This window comes from Catharus ustulatus, chromosome 13 (genome assembly GCF_009819885.2).
Source record: "Catharus ustulatus isolate bCatUst1 chromosome 13, bCatUst1.pri.v2, whole genome shotgun sequence".
Taxonomy (NCBI): Eukaryota; Metazoa; Chordata; class Aves; order Passeriformes; family Turdidae; genus Catharus; species Catharus ustulatus.
Genome location: NC_046233.1, coordinates 12,616,293 through 12,627,572, shown reverse-complemented (window position 1 = coordinate 12,627,572; position 11,280 = coordinate 12,616,293). Strand labels below are relative to the sequence as shown.

At 56.6% G+C, this 11,280-nt stretch overlaps 1 protein-coding gene across 1 annotated transcript in view; it reads left to right on the top strand.

The window, feature by feature from the left end:
- Positions 1-8,513: 8,513 nt before the first annotated feature.
- NCKIPSD (NCK interacting protein with SH3 domain) overlaps positions 8,514-11,280 on the top strand; it is a 51,707-nt gene continuing 48,940 nt past the window's right edge. The window contains exon 1 of the mRNA XM_033071220.1: positions 8,514-8,742. Coding sequence (XP_032927111.1) covers positions 8,572-8,742 — 171 coding nt within the window. The 5' untranslated portion in view covers positions 8,514-8,571. The remainder of the gene's footprint in view (positions 8,743-11,280) is intronic.

The following is an 11,280-nucleotide window of genomic DNA, read 5'->3' as shown; positions in this document are numbered from 1 at the left end:
GGCTGAGACAACAGGGCCTGCGTAGGTGGGGTAAAGACAGCTCCTGAGAGGCCTCCAGGGGTCCCTTCCAGCCAGAATGAGGACTGATCCATGAGAACTTGCTCTTGAAATCAACAACCTATTTCTTGTTCTCAGGTCTTGTAACTAGATCTTATGCTGTGTAACCTATTTCTAGAGAGATATAGATGTTATTTAACCTAAGCTGAGGCAAAATGTGTAAAACTTGTACAGGAATAGCTGCAACAGCAGCAACTGGGGCAGAGCTGCCAAGCCTGAAAAGTACTTTAAGCAGCTTAAAATCTTACTTGGGACAAACTGACAGGAAGGAAGCATCAGAAAGTGAGAGGGTAGTGAGTAACTGAAACAACAAAGTAATTAAACCAACGGTTCTGTTAAGAGGAGCATTTATCTAGCATTTATCTAACCATTTTTAGATACAGGACTTCTCCCCTTGAGAGGTTTGTACGTCATCATGATAGTGCGAGAGAAAAATGGGTGTGGAAGTGCTGAGGTAAGAGTGGGAAAGTTTTTGTTACAGAGAATCAGAATGAAGGAGCCCCTTTGTGCAGAAGAGTGAGGTGAATCATCTCCCTGGCCCATACTTTGCCTGCAGGCATGTTTAGGACAGGAGAGGTGGGATGTGACAGGAAGGCTACAGAGCTGCTTGTGGAAGGTCACCCTCTTCAGCTGGCTGTAGCCCTGTAACTTCAGTTTCATATTCCCCAGCAGTTGCTATCAAGTTCTCCTGTTCAAAGTCTGTTTGATGGCTCTCCTGTGCTCCTTTGTACTTTTTAAGGACGATTTTTATCTTTGCTTATACATGAGTCTGTGGGTGGGGTTTTTTGTTTGGTGGTTGGGTTTCCACCGTGTTTAGGCACTGGCTGATGTTGCTTTTAAACAGGTATTTTTACATCTTGAAGTCACCTCAGTATTTTATGCCAGTGCCTGGACTGTTGTCTCTGCAGATGGGCTTGTCCAGCATGAACAGGCCATGTGTTGCTTCGGGGTGAGACTCCAGTGGTGAGTGCAGCTGACAGGGCCCTGTGAACCACCCTTTGCACTGGCTGCAGAAAGCCTTGGGCAGGAGGTGAGGATGGGGCTATTTACTCTTGGCATCTCAACTGCAAAACGTCTTCAGCATTGATGAGCAGCACTCCTGCCTGTTGTTCCCAGCACAAGCAGAGGGGCCATGGCTGCAAGGTGATGTTTACTTTTCAGTTCTCCAGTTTAGGATGTGATGTCCTCTGCTAATGAGCTAATGATGAGTCTCTTGGCAGGCACTGTAGTCGCCTATCATTGCTGCTACTTATGAGTAAGCCTCTCTGTGCAGATGCATCTGATACATGGTTTGACTTTGTAGTCTGAAATTAGCAGGGATAAAGTCCCCTAATGTACTTCTGTTACGTAGGAACTCTTGAGGGAATTCATAAAATCCGATGAGAACAATCGCATTTGCTCTGATGCAAGCTGCCTCCAGAACAAGCCTGCAGACACAGCCCTGGGTACAGGGAGCTGCAGAAACACTGCCAGCAGGGTAAGCTCAGTCTAGACATGGTTTCAGCAGTGTGGTGTCAGCAGCCAGACCTAGAGCACTGGGAGGGTCCATATAGAATAATAGCAGGTGCAATTGGTGCTGCTGTAGGAAGGCAGAGGGACCTGCCCCTGTGGGCTCAGGCCAGCACTGCTAAAATCCTTTCACCAATATTGTCTGAGGTTTAAGAGATGCTGTGCCAAGGCTCCAAAGCAACAAAGTGATTGGGAACTTCCTGGGCTGCAGCAGATGGGAGTGGGGGAGCAGGAACAGAGAAGACCTTTTTTATTAGTTACTTTGAGGTTTGTAACATCAAAACATCAGGAGGAAAAATCCCTTCTTTGCGCCACATCCTTGAAGGTTAAAAAAGGAGGAACCCTTTTGCAAGTACCTCTAAATGGCAGAGTATCTTACAAAGTTCAAGAGCAGGTTTCTTTTCCTTCCATGCTATTCACACATTCCTCCGAGCAATTCCTTGTTCGTGGAAAGGCAATTCTGTAACTGCCAACATGCTGGGGTGGGAATGGGGTTCTCACAATCCCTGTAAATGACCCCCTAGCCCTGTGCCTGGGCTTCTTGGAGGAGAGAAATACGATGAGCAGGGGTTGGGGAGGGTGTTTGTGGTCATCTGCCTGTTGGACCATGGCAAAGGACAGAGTGATGGAATGGGAGAGCAGCAGTTGCACTTGGGAATAGACTCAAGGACTTCTTTTGTTCTTGTGCATGCCCTGAGCATGGCTCCCCACAGCTCTGGTCCTCTGTAGACTGTGAGCTTCCCTCTGTGCTGGTTGTGCCAGCAAGAGAACTGGGAAGGAGCAGCAGGGCTGGTTCCCTCATGTGTCCTGGGGAGCCCTGCACCATGGAGAGTCACCTCCACAGAGCAGCCCTGCTGCTGGGATGGGGGACAGGAGCTGGGACAGCCTGTGCCCTGGCAGGGACCACCCATTCTGTAGTTTCTGTAGCCTCTGCTCCATGGAGGACAATGCTGAGTGCACGTCCCTGTTCCTTAAGGCTCCCCTGTGTCTGGTCTCCTCCCTGTCTGCTTCCTGACGCTTGGAGAAGACCCACCTTTTCCTGCCAGCCCTGCCTGAGCAGGACCATTGCCCAGGGTGGCTGCAGTGTGCTGGGCCTGACCCTACACGGGTGGCTTTGCAGGGGCTGGGTGAGAGAGAGCGTGTGGTCCAGCCCAGCTGGGTCCAGGCCCCTAGGCACCTGCTCCTGCTTTCCTATGGCTGCCCCTGCAGGAGGCTGCACCAGCCCCAGGCTTGTGGGGAGCTTGCCTTACATAAATAGGCCACTTCTAGCCCAGAACTGGGGTGACTGATGGGAATTGCCATGCATCAGCTGGCTAGAGATGAAACACATTCCTGCAGCTAGCACTGGTTTCCCTAGGGAATTGAGCTCTGCTTTGCTGGCAGGGCACTGGGGACTGAGGTGGGGGGTGAGTGGCGCTCTGTGGACCTGCCAGAATGTTTTGGTAGATGGCCTCCCTGGCACTGGGGCTGGGCAGGGCAGAAGCAAGAACAGTCAGGAGACAGCCCCTGGCCTTGCTGGGAGAGAGGGCACCTCTGTCCATGCCCTCACTGTCTCCATCCTGTGCTGCTGCCTCTTGAGTAGCTGTTGGACTTCTTCCCCTTAGTTGGGTCTGTGCCAGCGGGGAGGGACACACAAATGCCTTTTATGGAGCGAGAACAAAGTATTTCCTTGTGGCCAAGTAGTGACATCTCACAGGGCAGCAGCCCGAAGCTGCTGTGCTCCCTGCCCAGGGGAGAAAGGTTCACTCTGTGGCCCTGGGCCTGCAAAGGGCTCAGACCTGAGCCACTGGGGGCAGGGTGGTTCTCAGCACACAGGGGCAGAGGGACTCTGTGCCCTGATGCCTCTGTGGCACCCACTGCTGCAGGCAGAAGGTGCTGTGTGTGGCCCAGCAGCTGTGCCTTCTCTTTCTAACAGTGGTGGGCTTAAGTTTGTTTACTGGAGGCTAACTGGAGGGACTGAGGGACACTGTCTGTCCATCCTGTGCATGGATCCATCCTTGGCACAGGCTGAGGGTCCTGCACTGCCCTATGGCCATCTCCAATGGTACCCAAGCCTTGGAGTTGTGTAAGGCAGGGCAGAGGGGGCTGGGAATGAATGGCTTGTGTCCCTGGCTGGGAGCAAAGCCACCTTCCTTCAATTGTATGGAAATGAGGGTTAACTAACCCCCAGCCCTCTGTTGCCTGGCCTCTGTTTGAAGCCTGTAACTCAGACGCCTGAATGAAAGCAGGGCAAACCTTGGAGCAAAGCCTCAGCCACCAGATCACGCACCCTATTCCTTCAGTGGGGATCCTCATCCCAGCACCCCTCACCCGCTCAGCAGGGTCTGTTGCACCCGCCCACCAGCCCAGGGCTCCCCCTCATGGAAAGGATGTAAGCAGGGCCATGGTCCCTGTCCCTCCTGCCTCACAAACCATATGGACAGCAAAGGGTGACACTTGGCAGCAGCCTCATGTGGTGGAGGCTGGTGCCTGCCATGCTGGGCTGCCAGCTCCAGATGAGGTGACATGCTCTATGTTCTCTTTCTTGGGTTTCCACCACAGCAGTGTCCCCACCACCTGAGCTGTGACAGGCTGCATTGGCCCAGTGGAGTCTTTTCAATTTCTCTTCGAAAGAGAAGTAGAGGAGGCACAAGGCCACAAAGGCAGTATCCACTGCTGCACCCCAGGCAACCCCTTGTTTTGCAGCTCTTCCGTCATGCAAGGAGGAAAGGACGTGAGCAGGGTGGTGTTGGGCAAGGCAGCACTGCCCTGCTTGGAGACAGATGTGAAGCCAAGAGTGTCCTTCACTCGGCAGCCCTGTGGCTGGAAGGACAGCATGGGGAGTCCAGGGACTGGTGCTCTTGCTGCCAAGCACCTTACCCCTGTGCCCCACTTCCCTCAGCCTCTGAATGCCTTCTGTGTGGTTACTGGGTTGGTGGCAGAGAAAGTGGCATTGTCCTGAGCCGCTTGTTCCCACAGCATGGCACTGGAGCCTGCAGAGCTGCCCCGGCAGAGAGCTGGGAAGGAGCCGTGCCGGCCCACAGAGTGCGGGGGCTGGCAAGGAGCTCCTCAGGTCTGGACGCGGGCAGAGTTTCACAAAGAACAGGGAGCTGTTGTGGGAAGCCAAAGAGCCTGTTTTCCTGAAGAGAAGCTATAGGGCAGGCTGGGCTGTGTGCTGCTCTCCCTTAACCTGCAGCGCCTCAATCCTTCCCGCAGCATCCCCCGGCCCCCCTCCACCATCTCTCAACTCTCCCGACCTTCTGTCTTCTTCGTTTCTAGGAAGTGCAGCTGCTGGCAGGCACTGGCTGCTCCTTCCTCCAGCCGCAGGAGGGGTCTGGGCCCCAGCCAGCCCCGGCTTTGTGCAGGACGGGTTGCGCAAGGAGCCCTGCGGGCACCTCGGCCCCGCAGGCAGGGGGAACAGAGCGGCCCCAGAGCCACCCACAGCCCGGCAGCCTCGGCCTCTCCACGTGCTGTGTCCTGCGGGGAAGCGGCCGCCAAAAGAGCAGCCCCTCGAGGGTGTTTTGGGGCTCAGCACGGATCACTCTGTTCCTTGCAAGAGGCACGAGCAGGGCTTGCTCCAGCCGGGCAGAGCGCCCTTCCCAGCTTGCTGCAGGCGGTGCTGGTTTGGGGGCTTCTCCTGCAAGGGAGCAGCTGGAAGTGATACTGATGTATGCAATCGAGGGAGCCTTTTAATGAGGTTTTCCAGGAGGTAGGGCCGTCAGGACACTGGGAAATAGGGACATGTCCAGGAAGTATTCCCATGCCTGGCCATCCTGGCCATGGACACCCCCAGGCCCAGCAGGACACACTGAAGACACCGTCCCCGGAGCTGTGGGCCCAGGGTCCTCACAAAACCTCACATTCCTACGACTTTTCACCCAGAGAGGGCTGTTGAGAGTGGAATAATATTTGTATACCTAAAAGTAGAGCGATTGATCCCATTGCTGTTTTGCAACGTGTTGACGAGCAGACGGTGCAGAATTATATAAGTGTATGTGGAGCTGGCAAGTTTGTGCTCCAATCATATGAGTGCTGTTGTGCAACGCTTCCCCTCCGCAGCTCTGGAGGAAAACAGGAGTGTGGGGGCTGCTACGCATGCACTGAGCCCTTCAGGGCTTACAGTGATCCCAGTTCCCAAGGCTCTGAGGGCAAGGGATATAAGTAGTATTTCCCGAGGTCTCAAGTTCAGCTTTAAAAGTCACCTGCAAGTGACGCAGCAGGATCCTTGCTCGTTGCCGCTCCCTGTCCAACATAAATCACCCGGCACTTGCAATTCAAAGCTGATTCCTCAGCAGCAGGAATTTGTCCTGGGCTCTGCATTCTACCGAGATGCAGAAGGATTTGCAGGGGTCTTTACAGAGGAAATCCTTCCCAGATGCTGTCTGGCAGAGCTGGGATGCTAGGCTAAGCAGAGGAAGAGACTGGGGTGCTGCTGCTGCTGCTGTGCACGTGGGTGGTGGGTGCCTGCATCCCCCTCAGCTGCCTCTGCCTGCCAGCACAGCCTGTGCTGCTGATTTCGCGGAAACAAAGCGCCGTTATTCCAGCACAAACAGCTGGGCTTGTGCCAGGGAGGGGCCAGGGCTCACCTGGAGTGGGGACACAGCAGAAGGGCGAACACTGCAGCCAAACCAGGCAGGGGATAGGCAAGCAAAGAATCCTGTTCCCGTGGGATACACGTGGTACCGAGAATAATGACTCCACAAGTGGGAAGGTTTTGTCTCCTGCAGAGTGGTGATCCCTGACTGCCCAGCCCTTGCCCATCGTCATGCTGTTCCCTGCTGGACATCTGGAAGGGACCTTGACCAGGCAGGAAATCCAGACCTAAAAGGATCCTGAAGGATTCAGCCCTGGTTACGTCTTACAGTTCCCAATCAAAGCACCCCGCTGTTCTTCCAGCCTGAGCGTGCCCAACTTCAGCTCACCGCAGTGATTCCAGTACCCGCCGCAGTGGGGGAGTCTAGGCAACCGCTCACTCCCACTCCATCCTCCATCCCTGCGTAACCAGGATCAGCCAGAATTATCTGACTGCCAGTGCTGGGAAAAGTGGGGGCCTGGGTGGGCTGTGCTGGGAGCAGGCAGGGGGTTGCGGCTGCTGCAGGCCTGGTTTTTACTGTATTACCACCAGCTGGATTGGGTTGTGAATGGTTTTGGATGAGTTAAACTCCCCTATAACTGTGAGAGGGGATCTGTGAACTGTTCCATCTCTGCATCCCTGCATCCCAGGAGGATGGCAGGGGTGAGCAGGATGGGTGAGAAGTGTCCTTGTGGTGGGCTTGGCTGCAGGAGTATGCACTAGTCCCACTGGGGGGCTGTAACCAGGTCCCACCCACCGTGCTCCTAGGCTCTGTGCCGGCTTTGCCAGATGGAAAATGTGTCTTGTTACTAGGGCAGCATGGAGAAAGGCCTGGCTGGGGAAGAGCGAGGAGGGACCATGCCCTGCAGGGCTGCCACTCACTTCCCCAGGACAGCGAGAAAGGCTCAGACCCCTGGGCAGCAGGGACCAAGTGAAACTGCTGATGTCTTTTGGGAGTGGTGGGAGCTTGCAGGGGTCTTGGGCTACTTGGGGTAGTGTCCCAAAGGGTTGTTCTCCTGGAATGGGGCAAGGATATGAATGGGGCTGGGGGCTGCTGTGTCTTCATGGAGAGCTCCAGGGACGTGTCCCATGTCCCACGGCCATGTGCCAGGTCACTGTGTCCACTGTAGGTCAGAGCCAGCCCTGGTCATGCCCTGATCCCGTGCTGGGAGAGTGGCGGGGAACGGGACTGGCCCAGGGGAGCTCGGTGGGGGAAGCCCTTGTGGCACCCAGGGTGGGGCTGGTGGGCACACAAGGGCTTTGGGGACACAGTGGTGCCAGGCGCTCCAATATGGGATTCTGAGAGGAGAAACTGCTCGGGGGCACTCGCTGGGATGGGCGGATTTAGTGGGGAAGCGATGTACCTGCGGCCAGGCGTGGGTGGGCGATGGGTGATGGGTGCTAGGCAGCAGCAGTGACCCCAGGAGCCGGCGGTGACCCAGGCAGCCTGTGATTGAGGAGGGACACGAACGGGCCGGGGAAGTGCCGTGCTTAATGGGTCCTGCCTTAATGGGTGCCGGGGATCAGTCCCATGGGTCAGTCTCGTGGGTCAGTGCCGTGGGTCAGTTCTGGGGGTCAATCCAGTGGGTTAGTCCCGTGGGTCAGTCCCGTGGGTCAATCCCGTGGGTCGGTTCCACGGTCAGTGCCGTGGGTCAGTGCCGTGGGTCAGTCCCGTGGGTCGGTTCCGTGGGTCAGTGCCGTGGGTCAGTGCCGTGGGTCAGTCCCGTGGGTCGGTTCCGTGGGTCAGTGCCGTGGGTCAGTGCCGTGGGTCAGTCCCGTGGGTCGGTGCCGTGGGTCAGTTCCCCGGTCAGTCCCGTGGGTCGGTGCCGTGGGTCGGTGCCGTGGGTCAGTTCCCCGGTCAGTCCCGTGGGTCGGTGCCATGGGTCAGTTCCCCGGTCAGTCCCGCGGGTCAGTCCCGTGGGTCAGTGCCGTGGGTCAGTCCCATGGGTCAGTTCCCCGGTCAGTCCCGTGGGTCGGTTCCGTGGGTCAGTCCCGTGGATCGGTGCCGTGGGTCAGTCCCGTGGGTCAGTCCCGTGGGTCGGTCCCGTGGGTCAGTCCCGTGGGTCGGTTCCCCGGTCAGTGCCGTGGGTCAGTCCCGTGGGTCGGTGCCGTGGGTCAGTCCCGTGGGTCAGTGCCGTGGGTCAGTCCCATGGGTCAGTTCCCCGGTCAGTGCCGTGGATCGGTTCCGTCGCTGCCGCCTCAGCGCCGCCGCGCGAGCCGCTGGCGCCCCCTGCCGGCGTAGCAGACAGCACGGGCTGCACGGGAGGGGGAGTGGCGCCGCCGCGCCGCCAGGGGGCGGTACCGCGCAGGGGGCGGGGCGCGGCGGGGCCCGGGGGGCAGGACGCGGGGGCGGGGCAGGACGCGGGGGCGGGGCCGGGATCGGGGGCGGGGCCGGGCCGGGCCGGGCGGGCGGAGGTGCCGGTGCTGCTGGTGCCGGTGCCGGTGCCGCCGCCATGTACCGGGCCCTGTACAGCTTCCGCTCGGCCGAGCCCAACTCGCTGCCCTTCGCTGCCGGAGAGACCTTCCTGCTGCTGGAGCGCAGCAACCAGCACTGGTGGCTCGTCACCCGCGCCGGCTCTGGCGAGACGGGCTACGCGCCGGCCTCCTACCTCCAGCGGCTGCAGGTGGGCCGGGCCGGGCCGGGCGGGGCGGCTCTGCCGGGGATCCCGGGGCTGGACGGCTCTGCCCTGGCCCCTCGCAGGCAGCGGGGCTTTTCTGTCTGTCCCAGCTGGGTGTGTGCCGGGGCGGTGGCAGAGCACAGCCCGGGGCTCGCAGCCCCTTGCTCTGAGCAGCCCAGCCCCAGCCGGCCGTGGTCCCTCGCGTGTCCTGGCTGGGAGCCGCTGGCCCGGCTGGGGAAACGGACGGGGGTGCGATTTCTGTGGCCGTGGCCGCCCCTGCAGTGTCTTCGGCAGGCGGGAACAGTCTGGGACACTGTGATGGGTGTCGCGTGGTTGCAGGGAGGCAGGAGGCATCTCCTGTGGTGTCAGGTTTGGGGAGCGCCAGCCCTGAGAGTCAGGGACAAAGCGAGAGCTCAGCAGGCTCATCCCGAGGAAGGGGGCTCGGTATGGATCCCCAGGGCCTGAAAGTCTGGGGGGCTGTTCACTGCTTCAGGACTGGGAGAGGAAAATAGGAAAACCGCTGGGAGATGCGAGTGGGATTCTCCTCCCCGGAGTAAACACGATCACAGATAAACTGGAGTCTCCCGGCCAGCAGCCCAGTGGTTGGTGTTAGTGGCACTCCTGTGGCCATCTCCGTGCTGGCTGTTCAGCCTGGGGGTTCTGTGTGTGTGGTACCCCCACACTGAGAGGATAGTGAGAAGTGATTGTCCTCCTTTCACTAACACACCACGACACCCACAGCACACCCCTGCTGTCCTGGGGGAAGCCATGGCAGCTGCCTGCCTAAGCCAGGTTGGTGATATCGGGGATTACAGACGGTCTGAGCACCTGCTGTGGCCCTAACTGGGCTCAGGGCATGGAGCACACCTTTTGCTGCTGGGATGTGAGCACTGTGCCCGTGCAAGTGCCATGGGAAAGAGGTTGTGTGTGGCTTGTACAGTGCAGGGGCTGCTTAGTGGAGGCTTCTGAGGGAAAATATGGCTTCTAAAATTAAAATAGGCGTTTCATATAGAACTTATTCATGGGGGCTTTTGTACTTTTGGGTCTCAGGATAGCTGTGGGACCTGGCTGCTGAAGACTCTTGGCATCAGTGAATGGGTAACTGCACAGAAATGCATGTGAATGTTACAAATGGGTCTTTTGGTGTCTGTCTGAAAATGGTGACAACTCCCGTTATTTTAGTGTGCTGCTGCTGCTCCTTCAGATGCCGTTGAATTTCTGATTAGCAGCAACTCAGGCTGTAAGTAAGTGTGGGTGTGGGCTTTGCAGAACACTCCAGTGAGACAAGCATTAAGAGGAGAGTGTATATGTGTGTTAGGGCAACACCAGGTCCCTTTGATGGCTGCTTGGTCCATCCGTCCTCTGAAGATGGGGCCCTTCTGCAGCCTGGCAGGATGGCCTGACGAAGGGGACATCTTGTGTATCAATAAGCCCTTAATAAGCTATTTACAGGAGCTATTTAGTTACTGAGCAAAGACCTTATTAACTGCTAGCTTTTAAAACCCCACAGTGGCATAGCTCCAGGTTGCTGCTCATGAGTTTCCTCTCTGCAGTCTCTTACTTCATTTGCTTGTGTGGCATGACGTCTTCTCGCTGCTGTGGGTGCTGGAGCTTTCTCCTAGGCTGCTCACTCATACCAGTTTTTCTTGCAGGCTCCTTGCTAGTATGCATCTCAAAATCTTACAGGCAAAGTATTCATTGTATGACTTTACATTCATTTCTAACATTCTATTTTGCTACAGCCTCAATATAGCCTTGCAGCCTGCCAGGCTAACTCCCGACACGTTAGTAATGCTGATATTAAAGCAGCATTGCTGGTGACTTTGTGAGCGTTCCCTCTAGTCCAACTCTAACTTTCCCAAATGCCTTTAGACCTTGTTGCAGGAAACAGTCTTCCCTGCACCTGCTCATCTGTGTTTAGGCTATTAAATTTCCAGTGCCTGAATTTGTTGATGATGTGTGGAGCAGCAGGATCTGTTTTGCTGCTCTGCAGTTGCAGTCATCCTGTGTGTCTGTGACTGACTTTCTGTTGTTGCATCCTACCAGCTCTGAAGAGCTGATGTGAAGTCAAAACGTGTTTATTCATGGCAGAAAGCATCTGCTCATTGAGAGTGTGCTTGAGACTGTTTGCTCTGTGTGCAGGAGGAGTGCAAACAATTTTTTACCCCGTTTTTGTTTAATCAGGGCACTGAGACCAATTAGTGGCAGTGGTTTGGGAGGCAATTACTGCTGCCCCAATCACAGAAGTGAAAAAACACTGCTAATGGTTAGTGTTAGCAGGGAGAGAGAGTGGCCAACAGGAGTCACCATTGTAAAGGTAAGCTTGGTCTTCCTTAGGAGTGCAGCCGGGTTCCAGGTGAACAATAGGTTGGAGAACAGTCACAGCCCCTCAGAGCAGCCTGCTGAGAGGATGCTCCTGGGGGAGGCTTGGGCTGCTGTTGCTGCTGTGCACTGTTAGGAACATTAGTTTTTTTCTGAGCTCCTCTTGTGTTTCAGGTGGTTTTTTTCCCCTCAGCTTTCATAGATATGGGATATTGATGCTAT